We start from the raw sequence: 27,875 nt of genomic DNA, 5'->3' as shown, positions 1-27,875 counted from the left end.
CCCCCATACTAGTTGGCATGCAAGCAATCATGCATAAAAAGAAGCCTACTTTAGAATATCAATAATTAAGTTCTAACTAAGTAGTTGAGTTTCTGATAGCAATGTTGCCTATTCCTAAAACAATACAGGTGAATGAACCACACTTATTTAAACAAAAACAAAACATTTATTGTTGAGGTGTGTTGTGATGATCACCAAAATAGAATGACACAACAGTGACAAGAAATTACAATGTTATATTGATGATGCTTTTGAATGTAAAAAAGTACAAAAAACAATAATGCCACCCAAAATAAAAAAAAATAAAAACACACACACACACACAAAAAGGCTGTTACATGTGAACACAAATGTATAAAATCTACAGCAAAAATGTTTAAACATAGCCCAGAAAATATAAAACTACACCAGGATAAATATAAATCTTTTTATGATAAATTTATGCATACATATATTACATAAAGCAGTAATTAGCAACACAAAATTAATTCCCTTTCGAAATCCCTTATATCAAACATTCAGAGACCACTGATAATAACTATCAGTAGAGTTCATAACAGCATTATTTTAGTGTTGAAACATTGCTACATAAAATTAATGTCCCACACTGTACAAATGGAGCCATTTAATATCACATTCATGTGTGTATTTCTCCTGAGTCGTGTTTCATCTAATCAATGTTAATAATAATATTATTATGTAAAGTGAAGTAGTGCATACTTATGCTGTAGTGGACATCATCGTCTGCTTTTGTGTGGTTTCACAGGGAAAAATACAACAAAAGTGTAAACTGAATTTCAGCGTACTGCCATAAAAACAGCATTTTGCATGACTTCACTTTCCCCTTTTTAATTTCCCTCCTCCCTCGCGCTCTGAATGAAACGATAAATCATCGATAAATCACATCCCTTTGTATATAAAACAATATTTTTATAGGGAGAATCCTCCTGAGCCAGTATCATCGCTATGAAGTGAGAGAGGGGATCCAGGTTGGGAGCTGTCGTCTTTAGCGTTCGCTGACGGGGACAGTCTTCGCGCCGCCTTGGCCCGCAGGAGGACACTGTCTGGATGTTCAGTGTGGAGGTGGCGCACCAGTGCATCCTGGGTAGACGCAGTGTGGCCACACTCTTCGCAGACGTACAGCTTGCTGCGGCGCTCCTTGTAAGCGTACTGCTGCGTCACACCGTGGATCTTCTTCATGTGGGACTCCAGAGAGCAGCGCTGGGTGAAGGCCTTCTCACAGAGACTGCACTTGTACGGACGAACACCTGCAAGAAGAAGATGCTTGATTTAAAAAGGCGAAGGCGTTTTGCATGTTGGTCTAACATAGCTAAATGTTCTGCAAATAAAAAAAATAAAAAAGGATTCCAACTGAGAAGGAAATGACAGTAGGGTTTTTAACTAACCAACAAGTTGTCATGAAATGCAAATTCACCCTATCTATTTTCTAAAAGCATGTTATAGATATTGTTGTCAATGATTCATCCATAGTGTGTGTGTACTGTGTATATATATATATATATATATACACACACACACACACACACAGTTTAATACACACACGCTACAATTCTTTAATGTTTGTAAAATAAGTCTCTTATGCTCACCAAGGCTGCATTTATTTGAGTAAAAAAACAAAAAAATATTGTGAAATATTATTACAATTTAAAAGAACTGTTTTCTATTTGAAAAAAAAAAAGCTTTATATTTCAGATAAATGCTGTTCTTTTGAACTTTTTACTAATCAAAGAATGTTTCTTGAGCAATAAAATCATCATATTAGAAGGATTTCTGAAGGATCATGTGACACTGAAGACTGGAGTAATGATGCTGAAAATTCAGCTTTGATCACAGGAATAATTTACATTTTATAATATTTTCAAATAGAAAAGTAATTTTAAATTGTAATAAAATTTCACAATATTACTATTTTTTGTATTTATAATAAAATAAAATAAATAAATGCAGCCTTGCTGTGCAGAAGAGACTTGTGTGAAACATTAAAATCTTACTGATCCCAAACTTTTGCACAGCAGTGTGTGTGTATATGACACACACACACACACACACACACACACACACACACACACACACACACACACACACACACACACACACACGCATACAAACACATGTTGGGTTTTCATGTTTTATGGGGACTTTCCTTAAGACAATGATTTTTATACTGTACAAACTGTATATTCTATCTATCCCCTAACCCTTGACTCAACCCTCACAGAAAACTTCCTGCATTTTAATGAATTGATTTATATGCCTGGGGACTAAAAAAAGTCCCAGTTTACCAGGACCACCCAACACACACACACACACACACACACACACACACGCACACACACGCACACACACGCACACACACGCACACACACGCACACACACACACACACACACAGTCAAAAGTTTGTAATGAATATTTGTAATGTTTTTTGAAAGAATTTAAATGATCAAAAAATCTGAAATCATTATAACATACTGATTGGGGGCTCAATCATTATTGCAGTTTCTAATTAACTATTATTGTGCTGAAAACATATTTTTTGCTGCTTAATATTCCACTACCATTCAAGAGTTTCATTTAGAAAATCTTAATTATTCCATACAGTGGTCTGTGTGTGTGTATATCTAGTTCAGTCATGAAACTCTAGAAGGCGTGAATGTGTGAATCACATCATTGCTGCATGGCACAAGCTGATTGGCCTCTGCTGATCCTGCAGCCAATGAGATTTTGAGACCAATTTGAGAGCCAATGAGACCAGACTTTATATATAAACAGAATTATCTAAATTTAATTATTTTTTGATAATCATTACACTCAGATGTACGTCACATTGCAAAACAATCGATTTATTGCAACTTCAATTTCATCGCGAACCGATGAATCTCTTACCTGTGTGTGTGCGGACATGCCTCTTGAGGTCGAAGGTGTCGTTGAAGCCCTTTCCGCAAAAGTCGCACAAGTGCCTCTTCTGCTCGCTGTGACACTTCAGGTGTCTGTTCAGCATGCGCTGGAACTGGAAAACTTTTTCACACACCTGGCAAACATAGGTATTACTACGTGACTGCGCTGCAGATGACTTAGCCACAGGAGGTGAGCAAGGTGTCCCTATAGTAACAGGTGGACTTGTAGTTACATTAGGGACAGCTGGTGGGACCTCTATGGGAAGCTCACCTGTGGTGACCTGCAGCCAAATAACAAACAAAGAGGGAAATATAAAGACGAAATTAGTGGCAGTGTAAACATTCAAACTAGTAAAATGATATGAGTATATCTGCCCACACACACACACACACACACACACACACACACACAGAGACACATAAGCAATAGGGAAAGACAAATCAATTATGTCAAATAGTGGCACAATAGCACGACAGCTGAATATGACTGCTTAATGCTGCCGAAACTAGATCTTAGATCAACATAGCATAAGCAAACATTTTCCAGAAGCCTCACCTTTATTTTAGTGCGCACGTACGTATTGTTGTGCGCGCTTCGGATGTGCTCGGTCTCTGGACTCTGGCCTAGAGCAGTGCATGATGGGAGCTCAGCGGAAGGGACCACTGCGCCAGGGTCATCGGTGTACATCTGGTTGTACGTGTAGATGCTGTGGTCCTTGCGTGTGGACAGACACAACGCCACCTCTGCAGGACTGGCTTCGCTCTCCTCTCGCAGAGCAACGGGAGGCATGGAGACTGGAAGAAACGTCAAAATTAGAAATTAAAGTCAGAGCAGAAAACATCTTTAATTGTGTCACCACAATTTTTGCTTGAGTATTGCAGGTGTACAAATCTTTCCCTCATGACATCTTGGCCTTGTGAACAAGTGTGGATTACATCCCACACAGCTGAAGATGAAGGATGTGATTGCTAGACAATCAGAAACTGGGTGTGTATGTGGCTCTCGAGGCTAAGGGGGACAGTTGTGCCTCTGGGCCAGGTGTGTGAGAGTGCGAGTGTGAGTGGGTGGGTTGGCGGGTGTGCATGAGTGTGTGAGTGTATTGTGCCGGGCTGAAGTCAAACCACTCCTGTTACTGCTTTACCAGTCAGACCAGCTGGGCTAGAGGCACAGGCTTGAGCTCCCTTTATACAAACCTCCATGCAACACAATACATCAGATGAATAATCTGCAAATGTTTGACGGTAAACTATCATGTTCTTTCCTAAGAGGTTGTTCGATCATAGCTAACTCATAAAGAGATTATTAGATCACAGGGAGAGAGAAAAAAAAACATTGGTTGCATGGAGATCTTAGATGATCACCAACACTAATACTAGCAGCCTGAACAATGAATCTGTTGATTCTGGTGTGGCACAATCGACTGAGTTGCAAATTAAAATGCAAATATCTAATGGGTGCAGTGGCTAACGGTAGCATCCAATAACCGATATTTCATAACGGCCATTTAGACTTGTACGGTGAGCAAACTCAGTTTCTTGTCAAGAAGAAATCCAACTAAGTAGTTCAGTTCTGGAGAGACCAGAATGTATGTTTAATGTTTTAATGTTTTTTTAAATAAGTCTCTCATCAACAAAAACAGTAATATTGTGAAACATATATTTACTATTTAAAATAACTGTTTTCTATCAGAATATATTTTTAAATGTAATTTATTCCTGTGATGGTAAAGCTGAATTTTCAGCATCATTACTCCAGTCTTCGGTGTCACATGATCCTTCAGAAATCATTCTAATATGATGATTTGCTGCCCAAGAAACATTTATTATTATCCATGCTTAAAACTGTTGTGAGCAATTTTTCTGATATTTTATCTGAAATAGAAAGCTTTTGTAACATTATAAATGTCTTATTGTCTTCACTGTCACTTTTGATCAATTTAATCCCTCCTTGCTGAATAAAAGTTTTTAACATTGATAATAAACATTGTTTCTGAAGGATCATATATATATATATATATATAAACACACACACACAGTACACAGCCGTGATTGTTGTTTCTTTGCCTTTGTCCAAGTGTTTGCCAACCCCTCCCTTCAAAGACAGTCAGTCACACCACAAACAATAACATGAAGATGAACGAGAACCGAAAGAATTTTATCTTTAAAAAAAGAGACCGCATTCGATGTCGACAAATAGGCTATGTTTGATTTGAGTGAACATGCATTTAAATTAAACGCACAAGCCATAATAATCAGGGGAAAACATGTTTGACCTCATATCAGTTAGTAAAGTTTCCATTAATCCTAAACTGGTTTATCAGTCATTTAGCTTATTATGTTTCAAAGTCAATTTTCCTCACTATGACAATTTGCGTCACATCACATGGAGGGCGGAATAAAACAATTAAAAACAACCAATGGGTTAAAACAAGAGTCATAAAGTGGGTAGGCGACGTGGATAAATACATAACAATGCCTGTGCTCCGGGTTTGTTCAGCAGTCAGATATCGAAAAGTGAGGTGAAAGGTACACTCGCTGTGTGTGTGTGTGTGTGTGTGTGTGTGTGTGTGTGTGTGTGTGTGTTTGCTAAGGGTGTAGCGGGAGAAGGGAGCCAGCGCGGTGAAGCCCGTTATTTCCTTCACTGCTGTAAACATTAACCCGAAACCATATCACGGGCGACAAACTAAAGGACCACGATGCGTTAAACGGATGCTGCATTGATTAGAAAGAAAGAAACAAAGAAACCGCCTTGTAAGTAAATACACATGTGAACTCAGTAATCGTTATGGCAACGAATGCAACAGGTGTCCTACAACAACCTCCTGACATACCTGCATGAATCAATGCTATAAATGTCCCTGTTTCAAGTTGGTTCAGTTTATGAATGCGCTGTTACGCATACGGATCACAAAACCCCGCAGGCCGACAAACGCACGCATTCTTTTAAAATGGCACAGTTCTACACACATTTCGTTTTGAACTGTGAACCGTAAATATTTGTTTTATTTTAATTACACTATATAGGCTACATCTCAGAATATCTCATTGTGATGATTCGTGTAGAGACTGAAGAAAGGGGCTCATAATGAACCGTTAGGTGACCCGCAGAAATTTGATAGTCCAAACTGTTAACTTCCAAAAACAGTAAAATCAGGCATCATTAACTTGATTGTAAATATCACCCAATATATATCTATAATAAATTACAGTGATTAGTCTAGTAGCCTAGCTTTCAGGGGAAAACGTTCAGCTTTATCTCGATTTTTTTTTACTTTTTTTTTTTTTTTTACTTAGGCCTATAGTAGGTTAGTTTAATTTCAGACGACTAACGTTTTGTGTAGGCCAAACTGGCACCGTCCTGTGTTGCAATGAGTTTCATGTTATAAGGAAGACAGTTGGGTCTGAAGGTCAACTAAAGGTGCAGTATAACGGCACTCTTAACACACACACACACAAACTCATTTTATAAGATCAAGGCTTAGTTTTCAATCACTCACAATTACATAAATGGTTACATTAAGGCAAGTTGTGTATTTAGCTATTTTTTAATTTAGTGTAGGCTAAATCACATAAAATAGCCTAGTTAAAAAACCCAATAAAAATAATAATAATAAAAAACCATTTGACAATAAAGAATAGGCTACAGAAAATAAGCTTATCAATTAGGCAAGGCTGTTCCGTACACAACTCACTCTAAAAAGGCTGGGTTGTTTCAACCCATGTTTGGGTCAAATATGGACAAACCCAACCGTTTGATTTAAAATGAAATAATAAAACAAATAAAAATAAACCAACGGTTAAAAAAAAAAAAAAATTTTTTTAGACCCCCTGTAATGAACTGTTGCATCCGTACCGTTATCCGGATTATGGTCTGAAAAAGAGTTTACTTTTATATCTTCTCACCTGGAATATAAATGTCACCGCGTTCATGATCTGGCAGATTGCTCCAGTTTCTCTTGCCGGGTGAATGTCCCGTTTTCTTCACCAGGAAAGCTCGTGGCATGGTCTATTCCCGAGGTCCTTCCCCGCTATCTCTCGAAATTAAACAGCAGGCTTTTTTTTAACACCGACCTACTTTTGATAAAACTGCAAAGTAAGTGTAAAGTCCTTCTTGGATGGTGCCTTCCTCAATTTGGAAAAGCAAAGCCGAGTTCTTCGCTGTATACGCACACCTTCTTACTCCAAACTTTTTGTACCTGTACAGGTTTCCGTGGAGTTTCCCACTCTATTTACCCGCTTCTGCTACACCTTCCGCCGTCTTCCGCTACCCCGAGTGGACGAAGTCTTCCTCGGAAATTCACTCAGTCCAGTAACGTTAGGTTAAGGCCAAGCTAGGTGTCTTTGTTCAGTTGGGAGGTGATGTTTGTGGCAGATAAATAGTCCAAACTGCTCAACTCGACGGAGTACAAAACGAATTTCAGTGGCTGATTAGAGCGCAGGTACACATTTCATGAGGAAACAGGTAACAATGCGCATGCGCCTGAATATAACGGTGACAACAAACCCGACCCAGTCCTGCCTCTACGTCTTACCTGTCCAACCGGTTTTCTCTCTCTCTCCCTCTCTCCCTCTCCTCTGAACAATTCCGCTTCAAGGTGGCACCGACGTGAATGAAAGTGTAGGCCTATAATAGTCTACGAGGCAATATGCGACCAAAAACGAACTAAAAAGAAATCTTACAGTTAATGTCGCCCATTAGGCCTACGTGACGTAAAAAACCTAGAAGATTTTCTTTGTGTTTTTCCTCTGACGCCGAGAATATCGGCATTTAAATATGGTCGAAACAGCTTAAATGACTAAAGATCATTATGTTGGCTTTTTTTTGTAACTGATCCGACTTACGGTTTTCCTAAAAAATTACGGAAAACCCAAACAAAACAAAACCAAAAAACTCGGAAAATACCTTACATTGGAAATGTTCAAGTGAGCCAAGACTGTTCAAACAATTAAAATGTAAACACCAAGAAGCCCATCATTAAGCCATTATGCACCCCATTCTATGTAATATTTCTAATTCTAAACCATAGATTTATTTAAGTTTTCATTCTATCTGTCATATTGCTTATTAGGCTATACTAAGCATTAGGAACAGCCAGTGATGATATAGTTTCCTTGTAGTTTTAGTTAACTGCCAAATGCACTGTGCACTCCTTGCTCTCAGCCCCTGATAATACAAAAATTGATCATGAAACTTCTAAGACCTATAATCCTCTCCCCCCCCCCCCCCCCCCCACACACATATTCACACTTTATTTATGATGCAACTGATGACAGAACACAAACACCTCAAGTGTACACAAAACAGCAGTTCAACATGATGCTAATTGAACAATTAGGAAAATAGGCCTACTCAGTTCCCAGTTTCATGTTGGAATACAAGTTTCTAAAGGCAAATATATCTGCTTTTTTGTGCAGTTTCACTGCTGAAATGTTTGATAGATTAGCAGTAGGACATTCTGTATAAATTCCAAAATGATTGTGCTGTTCCTCTACAAAGGGTTTACAGAGTGCTCACAAACCAGGGATGTAACCATGTAAATGAGCTGTAAAAAAAAACAGGCAGGTTAAATTTACGTAAAAAGTTTACCATAAATAAATAAGGTAGCAACAATTTAGGTTTTACAGATTTATCTCAAATTAACAGTAAAAAAACGAAGCGTATTTCATTAACTGATACAATGTTAATTGACCAACCTATTGAAGCACTAATGTCTGTTTTGTACCTTTGTAATACACTGACAACCACTCAAAAACAGCTGGTCATTGTTCATCACAAGCAGTTTATGATAAAGAAAATACTAATATATAGAAGGTGCACAGTGTCATTCACACAAACACTAAACACCATCATGGTAACACACATGAAATAAAAAAAAAATTGCAATAAACATTAATTTAACAACATTAGGGCCCGGTTTCACAGATAGGGCTTAGATTAAGCCAGGATTAGGCCTTAGGTCAATTAGGACATTTAAGTAGCTTTTATAAATGTGCCTTTGAAAAAAACATTACTGGTGTGAATCTTGAGACAAATTTCATATGTATGATATGTCATTGCAAGTTGCTTTCATTTAAAACAGCTCAAACATGCATTTTAGTCTGGGACTAGACTTAAACCGGGGAAATATGTAACATAAAACCGTAATGTACATAACTGATTAGAAAAAAACTAAGAAGAAACAGTAATTTCAATGAAAATATACATCAGATGTGTATTGTCACGCAGGGAATTCTGGGAAAGTCAATTTATGGGTTTTCACTTTAAATTATACAATAAATTATATTATTTTGTTCTTTCTGTTGACCAATTAACAGTTTTCTACTTTTTTTTTTTTTTTTTTTTTTTTTTACAGTCTTTTACTGTTAAAATCACGATCAGCACAATGCAGAAATGTAAAACTGGCTGAGGTAAGAAGAGCAAACAGGTGGAAAGATGAAGAGATGATTTAGCCTTTTTGCAATAGAGAAAGAGAAAGACTTTGAGCAAAAAAAAAAAGAAAAAGAAAAAGGAGTGTGTAGGTGTTGCAGAATGACAGGTATGCTGCCTGGGCTGTTGGAGCGGTTGAGGCAGAACATTTCGCTTACGTTTTTTAAAAACAATTGATCATCAACCTCTCTATCCTTTCATCAGAATTAAACTAATAAATTATCACTATTATAATTTCAAACTTCTATGGATTTATAAATTCAATGTTTCCAGTAAGATAGACTCATAAGTGCAAGGCTTGCATTCTATAAAGCGTTATAAATCAGTTCAGCCACAAGACGGAAGTCCCGTGCACTTGACGCTGTAACTTTACTGTTGCAAACATGGCTCTGAAAGACGGAGACGTTTGCTGCCATGCAAGTAGAGCTGGCAGGAGGGCAAGAGTCAGTACATTCAGGCTTAACCTGATAGACGGCCTACGACCATTTCTCTTACAATCACTCCATCCCTTCCCCCATTTCTCTTCTTCTCGTCTTGCTCAGAGCCTGCTTCGCTTCATTTACTTCTAAGCCATAAGAATGAGTGGTGACTTTTACTTAAGCTATGGGCTTTTTTCCCGCAGCTGGGTGGAGTTGAGACCAGCGTGCATTTCTCTGACTATAGTATTTGTGACATGACTTTAACGTGCGTCACACCTGTTGACCAGAAAGAAGTCTGAAAAGGCTTGGAAGAACTCTTCTCACAGATCCACATTCTAGAGTGTATTAGTGAGGAATGTTGGTTACTATATTTAAATATTGTAATAGTCATCTCTCACACATGCTCTCTCATTCTGTCAGTTTTGTTATGTCAGTCGAGTGTTCCTGCTTGGCTTGTTACACCTGCGATTCTGCAACGATGAAACTTGAGGTTCACATGGTGCTCTTTTTTTTTTTTTTCATCTGTGAAACTTTCTGAAATTATTTGTAGCTAAACCAATCCCTATCTTTTTTATTTATTATTAAGTGCCTATTTGCCACATGGAATTGATTTGTTGGTGAATTTTACTTCACGAGGAAACGTTTGCAGAAACGTTGCAAATAATGCACAAAATATCATAACACAATAAAGGCTCGGTATCTACAGAGGCATTTAAACCATGCTGAACTCATAACTACATTGACCTAGAATAGAATATCAATAGAATAGATCAAGTATAAAAAAATAAATAAACAAATGTTGCCCCTATATTTTAAATACTTGGGTCTTGGGCATTTTGTTCCAAGGCCTGGCTAATTTCTGTTCCTCATTCATAATTTTATTTATTTTCAAACCTTGAATGCCCAATGTACATATCTAATTTCCAAGTTCACCTTTACAATAAGTTACTGTTGCACTAAATTCAGAACTGTATGCAAGTAATACATTCGTTTTAGAACAAGACACACTAAACATAACATTAATAAGAAAGAGGTGGTGCCACAGAACAGAAAAACCAAAAAGATTTGATTAAACAAAAAGAAAAACACAACACACTGTTATCCTCATGGGGACTAAAAGTGTCCCCACAAGGACAGGGATTTTGGATATTGCCATCTTTTTATACCCATAATGTTGGGTTAACCTGAAACACACACACACACACACACACACACACACACACACACCCACACACCCACACACAGGCATGGATGAATTAAAGCACAGGGGAGATAGTTATTTGTTCTCCAGAGAATATTTTTTATTCTAAGGTTGCTTTCGAGTAGACACATAGCTTAAATTCCTGACTACAAAACCAAAGAACAAACATAAAAATGTAATCTAATATTTCCACATATTACTGACCTCAAGAAAAAAAGTTAACTGAACATGATACTGAACATTTGTGACATGTTGTCACGATAAAACCTGCCGTTAAGCCGTCTATTATAAGCTTTTCGGCAGAATGTAAAGTTAAAACATTTATGCAACACAGAGTGACAACATCCCTGTGTGACAACTAGCCCCAGTCTTCCTTATATCTGTTCCAAATGGATCAGTTTAACATATTAGTAAGGAAAAACAGGTCAACACCTGTGAAGTCTGTGTTATAGTTCATAAAGAGCCGTTTGGATAGATGGCGTGGACAAACATAACGTAGGCCCGTTTAAACCACGTGTTTGCGTTAGGAGGAGACATTAGTGGGGTTAATATTCACTCAGTAGTTCTGCCATCTGGCGGTGCGTTGAGGAAACTCACTCACTCACTCACTCATTCATTCATTCAGCCCTCGGGTATCTTCTCTCCGACAGTTACTTCTGACATGCTTCAACACGAACGATGTACAGAGAGAAAATACCGTTAGGATTTGGTTGGGAGTAACCCAAATAAAGCTGTAAAACAAACAACAATGTAAAGACAGTGTTGATTACGGTGTCATTAGCAAACACGAGGTGGTTGCAATGTAGGGCTATTAGACTATGTAAGTGTAAGGAGTTAGCTAACTTTCATCTTGGTATTCTAGCAGTATGAAAGAGAGAGACAGAAAGGGTGGAATGTCATAAAGAGAGAAATGACCTGCAGTAACTTGCCATCTGACACTGAAATGTTTATTTCATCATGCTCGCAATTACACTTCATAACAGAAACATAAGGTGCAGTGTGTGAGAATTACACGAGTAGACTAATGAACCTTTAACGGTGGACAAGATACAAACTAAAATTAATTTACTAACATTCAGATTTTATTTAAGTATTAGGCTAACTTCATCTTCAATGCCTGACAAGTAATACAGTGTACACAATAATGACAGTCATGTGGATTGCAGTGCAGTCTTGTTTAATTTACAAGAAATATGTAGGCCTATTATTTTAGTCTTTTTATTCTGAAGAAAATATAAATTCCTTTTGATTTTGTTATGTTAAGGTCACCATGAAATCAAAATGGACAATTTTAATAATGCAATATAAATGATTTAGTGCAATTCACCAATAAAAAAAAAAAAAAAAACATGTAAGTCTTTATCTTTAATCAAAATATCTGCCCCTCCCTCTTGCAGCAACATCTCTTCTCTGATGATGCGTTTACTGTCGTGAGGGCGGGGCAACCTGTCACTCACATGAGATCGACCAATAGCAAACCATAACCGTCCAATCAATTCCCAAAGGACAAAATCAAGTCCCGCCCTAAATTTTTTCTTGTTCAGGAAGCCGCTTCACTCGGATGTATGTCACAATAAGGAATAAAAGACTATTGCAACCTTTGTTTAATGCCGACTTTAATAGAATAAGAAAGATTAGAAGATTTGTTGGTATGGAAAGGCTATTTGTTAGGCAAAAAAGAAAAGCCCAAAACATTATGGAGCAGATGTTTGGTCATAAAACCTTTTCAAGTCACTGGACAGGCGTGATCACCAGCGGAGCATCATTTTTGCCTGTTTTGTTGGTACAGGGACTGAAGAACGGATAAATAGTCTCAGAGAAGTTGTCCATGAACGTGTAGATGTGCATTTTTGCGTCCACATTATAAAAGGACACTTGGCCTTTTTCATAGTCCACAAACAGCCCTATCTTCTGAGGTTTCAGGTTGAGGGGTAGGGCAATGGATGGCTCAGTCCTGAAGGCAAAGTTGTTCTTGTCCCGCAAGCTAAGAAACCAGTAGCCGTTGCTGGGGCTGACTGTGATCTTACCTTTCCTGTTGCTGGAATGACTGGCCACCCCCAGGTCCCAGTCGGTCTTTCCATCGACCTCTACCTCCCAGTAGTGTCGACCCCCGCTGAAGCCCTCGCGCCCCAGAACACAGACTACACGGTCAAAGCGCTCACGGTTGTTGGGAACATGCTGGTGCCTTTCACCGCACCACACCTTCTTCTTGTCTTCTGATAGGAGGAGACGTGGATGAGCAGTGCTGGAGTCCAGGGTCACATCAACTGATGGAAAAAGTTCAATTACCTTTTTATGTTTAGAATATACATAAATGACCAAAAAAAAAAAAAGAAGTTTCTGTTTGGATTTAAAAGAGTCTATGATTTGATCGTTATTGCTGTGATTATGTTTCTAGCATGTTATGTTTCGTAACAGTTCTTCTGCAACTCTAATTGAAGGAGTGTGTAGCTTTTCACTTAAACAACTATGTAGGAAGACACATCATGGTCATATTCCAGGATGACAATGTCAAGATTCATCAGGATCAAATTATGAAAGAATGGTTGGGAGGGAGCATGAAGAACCTCTTGATGGAAATAAATGTTTAGATGTTATTTCCATCCAGATGTGCATTCATTTTTTGGGGTCAAGATCTTGGAGTAATGATGCTGAAAATCCCGCTTTGCATTACAGGAATAAAATAATAATAATAATAATGTATTAAAGCAGAAAACAGTTATTTTAAATTGCAATATTATTTCACATTATTACTGTTTATACTGTATTTTTAATCAAATAAATGCAGCCTTGGTGAGGAGAAGAGACTTCTTTCAAAAACATAAAAAAATTATAACGACCCTAAACTTTTGAATAGAGACAGGCATAAAAATGTAATATAATTTTGATTAAATATTCTGGTACTATATAAAAATTCTAACTGGACTTTTATTAAATATTATGTAATGTATGTATTATTTATTTTATATAGAAAAATAGGATTTGGCAAATAATGGGTCAAGCAAATTAGAAAAATGCTGTTTAATTAAGCATATGTCATACTGCTTGATGTCATGTCAAGTTCCCAAATGCTCAATGCACAAGAACAACAGAAATGAAGTTCTTTTGGCTTTCCTAAACACAAGGGATGCAGGTGATATGATGTGCAGGAATCAACAAGCAATATAAACTGTTATCTCAACTATTTAGGACTTTGTATAAGAGGGCAAAGCTGTTATTAAGCCTTGAAAAAAAAAAAAAAAACTCTATAGTGCCTGCTTATATATACACACTGCAATAAAATGTAATCTATAACTCATACCTGCATATTCCTGTACTCTCTTCACTTCTGCAAAACATTGAAATAAGATCATGTTATTGAAAAGAAAAATGCATTTCGTAATTCTACATACGTAGTTATATAACAAATCATGGTAAGATAAACACTTGGCAACAGAAATCTTACTTGGGTGTGACTTCAATGGTGATGGGTTAGCGGACACAGAGAGGCCTAGAACAGAAAGAGATGTCACTGCATGAAGGAACATCTGCCACTAGATGGCGCTGTAGTTTAGTGTTTGACAGGTGTCACTCACACACTGCAGGCAGTTTCTGAAGCTCCTGCTTATATTGTTCCAGTATCTGACAGACTGAGGCGTAAATTGCTTTAGTTCCAAGATCACAGGTCAGCGATACTCCCGTCCAGTCTTTCTTTGACATGGGAGTACTGACATCAGAGTAGCCCTGATGGAGAAGACCAAGAGCAATTATTGAGCTTGGTGTTTAAAGTGTCATGCTTATTTTCTTTCTAGAGTTTCCCCATTATGACATGTCTTGATTGATTGATTAATCCAAAGGAAATTCAAGGCATTCAGTAGCTTATACAACAGAGAAGACACCAATACACACAATATCTGATATAACAAATATAAAAATCAGCAGTCCAGTATAACATCAATGTCAATTGTCAACATGATAAAATATATGCAAGATAAAGTATGTGTGCTGGAGGTTATAATAATATAGTGCAAATTCAATAAATAGCTTAATAGTGCAAGGATAACAGTGAAAATATATATATTAACAAGTACAAAATAACAATTGTGCATAAAGGCTAATATAGCCACAAGACATGAGTAGAAGTGAGTATTATAGCATTGGCAAAAGAATTAAAGAAAGGCAACTGGAAAATACTTTAAAAATGCAATTTATGCAATTATACTTTACTTTTAAATAACATTTTAAACATTTGGGGAAACTTTTAAATAAAATATTTAATTAACTTATATATATATATATAAGCTTGAAAAGTGATATATTTTTTAACACTACATTTCAAAAGTTTGGGGTCAGTATCTTTTTTAATTAATGCTTTTATTCAGGAAGGTGCATTACATTAATCAAAAGTGACAGTAAAGAATAAAGAAAAAGAAAACTGTTACAAAATATTTATATTTCAAATGAATACTTTTTTTTATAAACTTTCTAATAAATCAAAGAATTCCCTAAAAAAAATGTTTTCATAAAAATATTTATAAACAATAATAATAAGCAGTAAATCAGCATATCTGAATGATTTCTGAAGGATCATGTAACACTGAAGACTGGAGTAATGATCCTGAAAATTCAGCTTTGATCACAGGAATAAATTACATTTTAAAATATAAATAAGTTATTTTAAATTGTAATAATATTTCACAATTTATTTTGTATTTTTGATTAAATACAGTACATGCAGCCTTGGTGAGCATAAGAGACTTCTTTCAAAAACACATTTGAAAATAATAAAATGTGAATGCGTGTGTGTATGCGTGTGTGTGTGTGTGTGTGTGTGTGTGTGTGCATGTATGACAGAGCAAAACATTCCAACATGCAACAGTGTTGTGAGTGGCTTTGGTATGTGGGCATTGAGGTGATTTCTTATTAGCTCATGTCAAAAGAGCTCTATGATATTTGAAATGGACTAAACAGTCGAAGAGAAGAAACTGAAAAGATGGGTCTCAAATGAAATCTGATGCACACTTTCCAAGGCATGTTCTCATGACACATTACAGACCTTCAGTCCAGTGACAAAATTGTCAGTTTTGGCCAGTTTCGCCAGCGCTGCGCTTCTCCTCCTCATCTCCGTGATCTCCAGCTCCAGCTCTCGGATCATGAGCTCCGCCTGGTGCTCCGCTGAGTGCCGGTTTATCTCCGTCACTTCCAGCAGCTCGGCCTGGCTGCGCTCGAGAGAACCCATCAGCGCCCCGAACATCTGCATGCTGCGCTGCACCTCGTTCTCAGACAGCGTCTGGAGAAGAAGAGCTTGGTTTACACTACAGTTAACACTACTTGTCTCTAAGAAGCGGGGGATTTTTATTGTTTTGGGATGATGAAAACAAGTGATAGCTACTGTGTAAACTCACTTTGACATCAACTAGTGATTGTCTGATCTCCTCCACTTTCTGCATCCTCTCTCTGGTCATCTGCTGGATCTCTGTCTCTGTGGTGGAAATCTTCATCTGTGTGAGAGTAAACAGGAAATGATGCAGCAGGAAGTGGGCCAGATTTTACCAGTAATGCTGCGTTAATATAGCTCCAAACAAGTGCTTAAGCAATATCAGTGCTTCATGTACATTTTTACATCCCAAATATAATTTTAAGAATGACTGCTCCTCATTTTTGAATCATAGTAGTGGCCAAAGATCTCTGCCCATATTAGTAATACTCAGTGGACCCAAAAGAGTATCTGGACAGTTACAAAATACATTTACTTTAGTACTGTACTCAAGTACACTTTTTGAGTATCTGTACTTTACTTGTGTATAATTTTTTCTGGAAACTTTTTACTTTAACTTCACTACATTTGAAAGACAAATATCGTACTTTTTACTCCACTACAATTCTGTCATGGTCCTCGAGTAGGAAGTAGTAACGTCACTAAGGGGATGATTTTGGTTGCAGGGGTTGCATTTTGGTTTGAAATTAAAGTGGGGTTGACGTCAGAACCCGACTGATGTTGGTTTCTGACATAAACCCAATTTTCATTTTCAACCACAATACGTCTGTCCAACGTTGGAGAAAAATGTCAATCTGGCGCTGGATTCTGACATCGACCTCATTTTCATTTTCAGCTCTGGGTTTGGTCTTCTAAATGTGAATTTTGTTTTGGAGCACACTAGCTTATACTGTAGATAACAGTAAGGCTAACATAATACTAAAAGCCAAAAAACTTGAAATAGGGCACTATTTGAGGGAACAGCCATTTGGGTGTCCGAAACCATTGTGGACATTATTGAGTGCACTTATTCAATCCCACTACTGGAACTGTGATCTAGAATTTGATACTGATATGAGGGCAGGCAGGCATAGATTCAGAGGCATAAGGTACTGTAAGTATTACATACAACAATGCAACAATAATAAAACAATGCATTGACATTTACTTTTTAATTTTGATACTTAAGTAAAAGTACAGAAGAAATAGTTTTTAAAAGTACTTAAGTAAAAATCGGCCTTTGCAACTTTTACTTGTAACGGAGTAATATTTGTATCTGTACTTTCACTCAAGTAAGGAAGTTGTGTACTTTGTCCACCTCTGCTGGACACTGAAGCCACACTTCCAAATGTATGAATGCCATTGGATTTGTTAAGAAAATAAAACCAAGTGGACTTTTGCATTTTATAAAAAAAAAAAAAATGTATAGCACAAGCACAGCTTTAAGAAAGAAACATTACATTTTAATTTATCATTTAATTAATTTATTTTATAGATTGACAGCACAAGCACACTTTTCAATACAAGAAATGTTACATTTATGTATTTATATCTATTTAGTTATTTAATTTGATAATTTAATTTAAATTATTGAATTACATTATTGAAGATAACACAAAAACACTTTTCAAAACAAGAAATCTTTCACATTTTCATTTATTTTGTTTTATTTTTTAATTGAATTTACCACTTAATGAAATGAACTCCACTGACAGCAGTTGGTTAAAAGTTATTACTAAGTTTCTTCATTAGTTTGCAAATGCCACATATTTTTAATTACTTAATTTAAAGAGCACAGTAATATATAATAATTAAAATATTATTATACAATAACAGTTATATAATAAAAAGAATGTATTAGTTTGGGGGCCAGTGAGGTGTGAGGGGATTTAAAAGTTCTTTTAGTTTTTTATATACTTCTAGAGTTGGGTGAAGTTACTTTTAAAAAGTAATGCATTAAGATTGCATTACATTACTTTTTTTGCATTTCTTTTCTCTTCTGGGCTGGGCTTGCTTGTTTGTTTTTCAGTAACAAAAAAAATATATTTTTTTTGCCAAACATAAAGGCCCTTTTCACAACAGAAGTGAAATGAATAAGCCTCAGGCTGAAGGAAATGCAAATTCACACCTGTACAGTAGAGGGCGCAACTCAAACAAACCTGTCAGCTGTGCTGCCATTCTGGATTTTAAAGGAAGAAAATGTGCTGTTTATCTAAAGTAACATTTTTGCTTATTCGAAGGTCAGCAGCAAAGACATTGGTTAATAAAGTGATATTAAATACATAAAGCATATGTGTGAAATTTTTCATATTTAATTACAGGTTTGCGTAATATTCACATTTCACTGTATTATTTATTTTGAGGAATACTGAATGTGTTTTTGTGCAAGTGAGATGAGTAAATGCATGTTCACATTTAGTCTAGAACTACAATATCCATCATGTTCACAAAGCGCACACAACACCTCTGCACTTACTCACGATTTCTCTCAATGAGCTGTTGCTTGCGTTTTTATTGTCAACTTAAAAGTAGCGTTACTTTACTAGTTACTTGAAAAAAAAAGTCATTGATTACACATTACCCCCAACACTGTTTGTTATATTCTACAGACTCTTATTCCTCATTTCATCCTACCTTATAACTGTGCCACTCTTTCTCGGCACATGCGATGTCGTGTGATTGGTGTTCGGTTTGTCCACACTCAACACAAATACACTCCAGATCAGACAGGCAGAACAGCTCCAGGTTACGGTGATGTTTTGGACAAAGGGGCACTTTCATGGCATCTGCCGCCCCACTCAGGGTAAACCTTCGCAGGGACAGCTGTCTGGCAATAACAGGCAACTGGGTGCCATTAGTATCTGTGTTTGGTGTTCGTTCAGACCCGCTTTCATCATGACAGGCCAGAGAATTGCCATGTACTCTGTACCGTGATAATCTCTGCTTCATTTCGTCAATAAGATAACCTGGACGATGGCCTGGCTCTGGTTTTCTTCCCTCTTCTTCAGCCTCTCCACTAGCCCCGACCACCCCAGAGTCCCCCGGGTTTGCCATCATTTGCTTAAACTGCTCGGTGATCTCGCGTAGAGTCCGATTAATGTGGAGATCGGGCTTTCTCTTGAAGGACTGCTTGCAGAGGGGGCACTGGCAGAGCTTCGCTGTGTCCCAGTAGTGCCTGATGCAGGTCATGCAGAAGCTGTGGCCGCATGGCGTGGACACCGGATTGTCAAACACATCTAAGCATATGGAACACAGCAGCTGCTCTTCAGACAAGAAGCTGTGTGAGAATGGCATGGCTGTGCAGAGGGAAAGCAGGAAATACAGAGGAGGAGGAGGAAAATGGCAAGATAAGAGATGACAATGAGAGAAAAATGCAGAAATTAATGGAAATGTACATATGTGGCTGCATGACATGGGTAGGAAAATACAGGGTAACACTTTACAATAAGGTCTAATTTTTTCCCTAAAGGTGCTCTAAGCGATGTTGGGTGACGTCACTTCTTGTTGACGTTCGAAGTATTGTCGAACAAAACGGAGGCTAGCTTGACCCTCCCTCCTCCTCATCCCTTCCCCTCCCCCTCCCTTCCGTGCTTTCTGAAACAGGTTTTTCCGATGTAAATTCGGGACTTTGCGCGTTCCTTCTCCTTTTCTCTCTTCTTTGCTATTTGTTCATCGGAACGACGTCTTTTTGGTCGATTGTCGGCTATTTCAAAATCCAAAAGAATATAATTCTAACGTTAGTCGTGTCGTTGTCTAGGACATCTCTCCTGTCACTAACTTCCCTCTTCATGCTTCTCTCTCCTCCACCCCCCCCCCCCCACCCCCCACCCCCCTTCATGTGCACGCGCACTATCCCCCCAACCCCCACCCCCACCCACAAATCATTCTTGTCGGTTATTGGCTGGAACACTGTTTATGTTTCGTGGTCCAGGCTGGGCTAGTTTGTTTTTGTTGCCGTTTGTGGAGCCTGGAGTTTTTTTTACAGTGTGTTCAGGGGACAGGCAGCAAGCAGATAGTGAGGGGATGTTTGCTGTATGTGATAAAAAAAATGTTCGACCTAAAAATAGCTTAGAGCACTAATTTTTTTATTTTAAAACTCATTTTTGATCATCAAAAATGATTTAAAAAAAATGATTGATCATTTAAATATAATTTTGTCAATATCAAGCTGTCTTCTAAAAATCAGAATCCTAAGAAACGCTTTGAACAACTTATGGGGCATATAGTTAATCATAACATCGTAATATACATCATAATTCACCCAGATTATTACTTTATGTACCCGATTTCCCTGTCCCTTCTTAAATGGATAGTTCACCCAAAATGTTGTCATCATTTACTCACCTTCTGCTGAACACAAAATAAGATATTTTGAAGAATATGGGTAACCAAACAGTAAATGGGCCCCATTGACGTCCATGGTATGAAAAAAATAAATAAAAATACTATGGAAATTAATGGGGCCTGTGGAATTAGAAATTTTATTAACGATTTAAGATCAGCTGATCCTATGTCCAGACATAACATCACATGGAAAACTAAGGTGAACTACACCGTATTGGGCATTCAATGTGAACATGATGTTTCCAGTGAGTTGGTTTTGTCAGTCTTTGATCTTCCTACTGAGTCAAACTATGTGTTAATGTTTACATAGTCTTAGTTCTCGTAACTAGATGGTGCTTAAACCTTTTGATAATGTTGTCTAACCCATTGATCCTGTTTGTTTGTTTGAATTCTTTTGAGATAGATCTGCTGGAGTTTCATGACCAGGGGTGATTTTCTGTATTGTCTTTAGATGCTTTTGTTTTAGAAGTCACTTCTAAGGCAGTGTGTAAGGTCAACACTTAAGGACTGCCCACTGAATGCCTATAAGATACCATGTAAAGTGCCCTTAGCTAGACTTGATCACTGCAGCTACCAAAAGATCGGGTTCTCAATAAAGAATCCTGATGAAGATACAACAGAGTCTCCTTCACTTCTGAGTTTCCTACAGGCCCAAAAGAAAAACTCATACAGGTTTGGAACAACTTGAGGGCGCGTAAATGACATAATTTTCATTTTTGGGTCAACTATGTCTTTAAAGGTGTTCTTGCTCATTAATGATAGGAAAAGCTCGGCCCCGCATGTTGATGGGATTGTTTATATGTGATGGTAGGAAACGGACGATTTCAAACACTATTTGATACTTTCTTTGGTTCACTGCAATTTTAAGGAGAAAATACTCAGCAATGGTGTTGATTTGCACATGGTTATATGTCCACATAGACATCTAGGCCTAAACGACATTAAAAACTGGATTTTCACCGCAAAGGATCTTTAACATTAGATGAGTATCAATAACTAACATCACTGTGCAAAGGTATCCTAAAAATGTGCTTCACGTGGTACCATCTAACAATAAGTAAAAATGTTAGGCACTCTGACTAAAATCAACCTGACAAATTGGGCTATGCCAATAAAAATAATTTCAGTTGGTATGACTTCACATTAGTTTCTGTGTTGACCTGAAAGAATGGGAACCTGACAAATGCAACCTATAGGATTATTGGATGTTAGTAGTAATAGTCTAGGTTCAGGGTTAGTTTCATTGAGTTTCTAAACACACTAAATGAGTCCGATTGAGAAAATGGTGTTCTCACCTCTAATCAGCAGTTTTACACTGGAATGAGGCACTACTGGCTAAAGTGTGCACATATTGTGTAAGAGCTCATTGCATTTCAGTTCTGCTTCATTGGTATGTTCCTTTTTTTCCAAGTATCTCAGTTCTTCAGAACAACTAGGTGGGTTCTAGGAATCCAAATCTATTTCCAACTGAAGAAATGAACACATGCACACAAATGCAACCATTCAGTTGTACTTCCGACTACCATTCTGTCAGTGGCGCCCAAAGGTTTTTTTAAGCTGCACTTAAAACACCCGAATGCAAGTAAAAATATCAAACCAAGTTACATCTGCTAAACATGATCCAGTTTCTCAGTTGACCATTGACTTAAAGAGTTGAATTTATTTTTTTTTTTATATGAAAATTCTGTCATTAATTACTCACCCTCATGTCGTTCCAAACCCGAAAGACTTTCGTTCATCATCGGAACACAAATGAAGATCTTTTTAATGAAATCTTTCTGTCCCTCCATTGACAGCCTATGCAACTACCACTTTCAAGCCCCAGAAAGGTAGTCATTAAAAAGTAATTAATGTGACTCTAGTGGTTTAATGCAATTACCGTATTTTCCGCACTATAAGGCGCACCGGATTATAAGGCGCACCTTCAATGAATGGCCTATTTTAGAACTGTTTTCATATATAGGGCGCACCGGATTATAAGGCGCATAGAATAGAAGATACTGCAGTCAAACGTTTGACTGGGTTTGCGTTATGCAGTGGTCACCAACCTTTTCAAGCCTAAGATCACATCCAAAGTCCAAATGTAAACCAAGATCTACCACTTGCAAAAAAATATGAAAAAACAAGTGGCTGAGCTGTAAAACCTTGTTTATACTCGACGCGTCCGCATGAGCGCGAAGGTAATAAAAAACGAATATCCGTCTGCTCGGGCAGATTCGGCTCCCAGTCGTGCATCTTCGGATGCGGAGGCGCGCGCGCGGCAAAATGACGTCATTGTGACAGCACGCGCGCCTCCGCATCCGAAGATGCACGACTTTGAGCCGAATCTGCCCGAGCAGACGGATATTAGTACATCTCATCACACCGGCACCCAGTTTGCGCGTCTAAATCAGTTGTATGGTCTGGTGTTCAGTCTAAAACAAAACAGTTGCGTCAAGTATAAATGCCTCGTCTGTTTGGGGAGGTGCGCGCGCAGTCAGCGGAGGCTCGCGCTCCGGTGCCAGGCGAAAGTATAAACAAAAGGTTAGTCAGCGGTTGTTTTACAGACATTAATATAAGGCGCCAGATCCATATATAAGGCGCTCCGGATTATAAGGCGCACTGTCATTTTTAAAAAAAAATAAGTGCGCCTTATAGTGCGGAAAATACGGTAATGTATTTTTTTTTTTTTACAATTTTACCACTTTATTTATAAAATATTGCTCTCGAGAGCTCCACGATGCATGCATGTTGTGTTGACACGAGAGCAGGCATTGTTGCGTGAACGCGCGCGGAAGATTAATATTTTGTGAATAAAGTGATAAATTATGCATTTCCTACCTTTCTGGAACTTGAAAGTGGTAATTGTGTAGCTGTCAATGGAGGGACAGCTCCATCTTCATTAAAAAGATCTTCATTTGTGTTCTAAAGATGAATGAAAGTCATAGGGGTTTGAAACAACATGAGGGCGAGTAATTAATGACAGAATAGACATTTTTGGGTGAACTAACCCTTTAACTAGCTGGTCCGAAAGTGATTTTTACTGGATGTATGAAGATCACAGACAAAGTAAGTTTGACAAGTGGTCTAATACATTTGTGTACTTATGCTACCTTTCTTTCAAATAAATGCTTCTTGGTTTTATTAATTATCTAATTAATGACATTCATTCATTTTTAAGTTTGGCATCCAAAAAAACCTTTTTGTCCAAATACTACTTAAATTATGATTTAGTAACTTTTTGGCTTACAAGCTCAACAGCAAATCCAGATCAACAGTCATAAAACTTATAGTACCAGAAATCTAAGAGTAAATTACCTCTGTAAGACTCGTTCTTCTTTTTTATCCAGTGGTCTGTCGCTCCGTCCTTGTGCTGTATATCCAGGCGAGATTCAGTGGTTTAGGACAGGTCTGATAGAAATCTTACATGTGGTTTGCTTTTGGTGCTCTGATCTGCCCCTCCCTCCTCAGCTCTCTTTCACTCCCTCACTTTCTGCCAGATACAGAGAGATTAAACCTGTTTGATGAGATGCCGAACAAGATAACATGCTCGTTTAAACACACACTGTCATGTTGACAAATGAATCTTGCAGGATCATAAGTAGTTTACATTTTGATGTAACACATTGATCATTCCCAGATCCAGTCAAAATCTTCAAATATTTATTAAAAAGTACTTAATGTAATGAACTACACTAAGTAACACCAGTCACTGCCAAAACGTATTATGTATTTTTTTTGTTGCATTTTTTTTTTTTGGAGGGGAAATAATGGAATTCTGTGGAATGGATTTAAATATTGTAAAATATGTTAAACTGAGATGATAGAACTACATTCTTATTGGTAGCTCGAATAAAGTTAAAATAACTATAAATTTAAAATAAATAAATAAATAAATACAATTAAAATAAAAATTTAATTCAGAGATCTGGGCCTGATCATGACTGAATACAGTCAACAAGGTCTTATACGGTCCAAACAAAAACCTGATGTAGTGTTAAATCAGCGGACGTTTTTGGAAGGGAGAACCAGATGGTGACACAATGTTTTTTGGTACATACCGTCTGCAGAGAGACAGATAGAATCGTCTCATTTCCAAGAATGGTATTTCAAAAGTCAAATGCTACTCTACTAGATCTGCCGTAAACATGAGAGAGAGAGAGAGAGAGAGAGAGAGAGAGAGAGAGAGAGAGAGAGAGAGAGAGAGAGAGAGAGAGAGAGAGAGAGAGAGAGAGAGAGAGAGAGAGAGAGAGAGAGAGAGAGAGAGAGAGAGATACCAATCACTGAAATAAATAATTTATATAAAAAAAAAAATTATAGCGATGAGAAAGTATAATGAACTAACAACTCTTTATTTCTTGGCAAGCAAATGTGCAACATATTTCATTCCCTCTCTTGAAGGGAAAAATTAGAGCTTTTCAAATAGCATTCCCATGATATAAATATAAATAAAAATAAAAATCTTTAAAAACAGAAAGTAATCAAATGTAAAAACACTGCATAGTCTTCACAGTATAAATTTAATTAAAAACCAGTAATCCTACTAAATCTACCAAAGAGCAATGAGTGATTTTCTCTTTGGTCCTGTTTACTCCTGGTATTAAGATGCGTTTTGGTCGACAGGATCAAAAGTGGATGACGTTAAATACGGGTGTAAACAGGGTCTAAAACGTTTTGAGAGCCATTCCACCGAATGGGTGACATTTCTGTCCCCAGGACATTATATGTATAAAATTGCACGAAAATTAACTCTCAAATACATTTTATTATTAAGCAAAATGTCCTGCACATTAAGCTAACTACAAATTTAAAAGGTATAATTAGAAACATTAATAAAAACTACATAGAAAAATAGCATTTTCTGCATGTCGCCACTCTCTATCTCTAAATTTTACCATGATTAAAATCCTTCAGAAATCTTAATTTTTGGGAATTGTTGTGTGACTATATATCCTAATATTTTAGATTTTAGATTACACTTTAATACTGTAAATATTAGTTGATATAGGCCTAATACTATTCACCTGAATTATGAGTTTTAAGGTTGAAATTACTTATATTGTAGACATTAGCATTAGTTTTACAATGTGAATACCATACTTCCAGGAAGCCAGTCCACCACAAAGTGACTTAACATTTTGTCTTTGTCTTCCTTATATTTTGTAGAAGATGGAGAGAACCCATACTATACAGGTGCCAGAAACACCCACCCATGGCATCCTGCAATGGAAGGAGCGAAACACACCCGCAACCCTCTCTTTTCTCCCTTTTTGAACCACTGTTTTTATCAGGTTTGTTTGGGTCCATCATTTATACAATTGTTTAATAAATTTAATTATATATATAAAAAATAACCTTGAGGCTTCGGTCTTCTTTAAAAAAAAAAAAATTGCTTTGTGTTTATTATTAAAATACAGTTTGCCTTAATAGTGATTTTTTTGTCACAACTATCAATTATTTGAACATATAACCAACAATTTCTTTAAAATTAACACTTTCTTGGGGGGAAAACAAACGAATTAATTTATATGCTTTTAAACATGCTTTTTGAGTTGCACATGAGTTTCGGTAACAGGACAGAGAAAACATGCGTCCATCTTCTGCTTAGAAACTGTGTAAAAAATTGTAAATAAGTTGCCTGAGATTGACCAATAAACATTTTGAATAGTTAAATATGTGTAGTAGGCTATTAGATTCAGTGTTGAAAAAAAATAAAAAAAATAATAATGTTTAATTTTGAAGAGTTACAACAAGCAAATGTCACCCATTCGGTGGAATGGCCCTAGAGCTTGTCCACTTTTGACCACTTCCAGAGGTCGTCGAAACCAGAGGCCGGTGTTCTGTAGATGTAGCAGCATACTTTGTCAGAATAGCATACCGGAAGTTGAGTTTTATAGCGGTGTCGGTCAATTTAGCCTACTTTGTCAAAACAGCATACCAGTGTTTGTGAAGGGTATGCCGTTTTGATAGCCCCTGGTTTAATACAAATACAGTTTATACAGGGGTATGCTGTTTTGATAGCCACTGGTTTATTAAAAAATTCTAATATGTATATAATATGCTATATAATACACCAACACTTACCGCTTGTAATCTTAGGTATGCTGAAATGATGGTTTAAATTGAACGCATGCGCAATTCCACAAATTTCACTGCTGCTCATGCACATTAACCGAAGGTATCCCATTCTGATGGGTAAGGTGTTCCGTCAGAACACCTGTTTGCTTTCGTAATGTAAACGCTCATGTGGTCGAATGTGTTCAAACAGCCACAAAAGACCGTCTTCTCTCAGTCTACTGACCTAATGAGTAGGCTAACATTATGAGAAGCGCTGGCCAGACGGGATTTAAACTATCGGCTGGAGATCCAAGTTTGGTTTGAATACAAAACACGAACCAAGCACAAAGTTATCTCACCATTCCTGATTTCTTAGACACAGTCACAGTGTTTGCCGTGATCTTCTCTCTGTGTGTTTCTTTGTCGTTTCCAGTCACAAATATGTAAATTGTGCAAGCTTATCTCGTCCATTAGATCAAAAGATTTGAAAAAGCCCATACATTTGTCTTTGTTGTTTGATAAGCACACACAGCAGAATGCATATTAGGCTGCTGTCAATTTAAAACCGAATGCACAGATCCACACGCGACTTATTTCCCAAACGTTTGTTTAGCCTTATAGCCTAGCCTACTTAAGACAAAACCGACGGTGTTTAAGCAAATACTCACCAAGCTCCTTCCTCTCCGTCTCAGTCCGTGCCACGATCAGCTTAATGCAGTTTTAATAACTCTTTTTATTATTATCGAGCACGTCCTGCAGTTTAGCAACAGAGTGAATTTTACAACAATCACTGACTGATCTAGCTGATTTGTTTGGGCTTTTAGGGAGGAACGAAAGCACTAAAACATCACAGCACTATATTGTTGTCGTTACAATGTCTCCGCAAAGACGCAGCAAATGCATTGTCATTTGATTTTCAGACAGACACCTGACTAGAACTGCTGGACTGGTGAATGTAGTGTGAAGCAATTTTGTCTCGCGAGTTTTGCGTCATCAGATCGGCCTTTATAGAGACCACCGATCAAATTATATTAAGCTATTATCGGTCAACCAGTAAATCGGAGCACCCTTACTAACTTTGGTTCCAAATAGTTCACATATTTTCTCTCAACTTGTTGATATACTGTTAAACTGTGAATACATTATAAAATAATTTGAAATTTGACAATTTTTAAGCTGTAAGTAGGGTAATTAAAAATAAAACAAACAAAAAACATGAAAAAAAATGTGTTAGGCCTACTTTAAATAAAATAGTATTTTTTTTTTTTTTTTAAATGTCTAAATTTTTTTATTATT

General features: G+C 37.2%; 2 protein-coding genes across 6 annotated transcripts; both read right to left on the bottom strand.

The window, feature by feature from the left end:
• Positions 1 to 155: 155 nt before the first annotated feature.
• ovol1a (ovo-like zinc finger 1a) lies at positions 156 to 7,386 on the bottom strand. The gene is made up of 4 exons (XM_082161207.1): positions 6,820 to 7,386; positions 3,473 to 3,711; positions 2,906 to 3,197; positions 156 to 1,268 (listed from the first exon to the last, which is right to left on the bottom strand). Exons 1-4 carry the CDS (start codon positions 6,917 to 6,919, stop codon positions 931 to 933), a joined length of 969 nt encoding a protein of 322 aa, XP_082017333.1. The 5' UTR covers positions 6,920 to 7,386; the 3' UTR covers positions 156 to 930.
• Positions 7,387 to 11,888: 4,502 nt separating this feature from the next.
• On the bottom strand, positions 11,889 to 27,696 carry LOC309491279 (E3 ubiquitin-protein ligase TRIM39). 5 transcript variants are annotated; one of them, XM_082160792.1, is made up of 11 exons: positions 27,248 to 27,696; positions 23,841 to 24,015; positions 23,364 to 23,447; positions 22,246 to 22,354; positions 18,834 to 19,495; positions 16,348 to 16,443; positions 15,999 to 16,232; positions 14,539 to 14,686; positions 14,409 to 14,453; positions 14,265 to 14,291; positions 11,889 to 13,230 (listed from the first exon to the last, which is right to left on the bottom strand). In XM_082160792.1, the coding sequence occupies exons 4-11, from the start codon at positions 22,331 to 22,333 to the stop codon at positions 12,695 to 12,697; spliced, it is 1,836 nt and encodes a 611-aa protein (XP_082016918.1). In that variant the 5' UTR covers positions 22,334 to 22,354; positions 23,364 to 23,447; positions 23,841 to 24,015; positions 27,248 to 27,696; the 3' UTR covers positions 11,889 to 12,694. The 5 variants fall into 5 exon arrangements, with proteins under 5 accessions (XP_082016918.1, XP_082016922.1, XP_082016921.1 ...); XM_082160796.1 differs by lacking the exons at positions 23,364 to 23,447; positions 23,841 to 24,015; positions 27,248 to 27,696 and adding exons at positions 21,839 to 22,010; positions 23,225 to 23,351 and having other exon boundaries at positions 22,246 to 22,435; XM_082160795.1 differs by lacking the exons at positions 22,246 to 22,354; positions 27,248 to 27,696 and having other exon boundaries at positions 23,841 to 24,000.
• Positions 27,697 to 27,875: the final 179 nt, after the last annotated feature.

Source organism: Leuciscus leuciscus (genome assembly GCF_965113295.1).
Source record: "Leuciscus leuciscus genome assembly, chromosome: 2".
NCBI classification, from domain to species: Eukaryota; Metazoa; Chordata; class Actinopteri; order Cypriniformes; family Leuciscidae; genus Leuciscus; species Leuciscus leuciscus.
This window is presented reverse-complemented; position numbering and strand designations above follow the sequence as displayed.

What these genes read in the sequence shown, in the direction of transcription:
- ovol1a (XM_082161207.1), bottom strand. Translation starts at nt 6,919, where the DNA reads ATGCCACGAGCTTTCCTGGTGAAGAAAACGGGACATTCACCCGGCAAG. An exon ending in CGGTGACATTTATATTCCAG is followed by an intron (nt 3,712 to 6,819) that starts GTGAGAAGATAT and finishes CGTTTCTTCCAG; the next exon opens with TCTCCATGCCTCCCGTTGCT. An exon ending in GCATGTCCGCACACACACAG is followed by an intron (nt 1,269 to 2,905) that starts GTAAGAGATTCA and finishes TTCTTCTTGCAG; the next exon opens with GTGTTCGTCCGTACAAGTGC.
- LOC309491279 (XM_082160792.1), bottom strand. Translation starts at nt 22,333, where the DNA reads ATGGAGGGACAGAAAGATTTCATTAAAAAGATCTTCATTTGTGTTCCG. An exon ending in AAGAGTGGCACAGTTATAAG is followed by an intron (nt 16,444 to 18,833) that starts GTAGGATGAAAT and finishes ACTCTCACACAG; the next exon opens with ATGAAGATTTCCACCACAGA. An exon ending in TCAGAAACTGCCTGCAGTGT is followed by an intron (nt 14,454 to 14,538) that starts GTGAGTGACACC and finishes TTTCTGTTCTAG; the next exon opens with GCCTCTCTGTGTCCGCTAAC.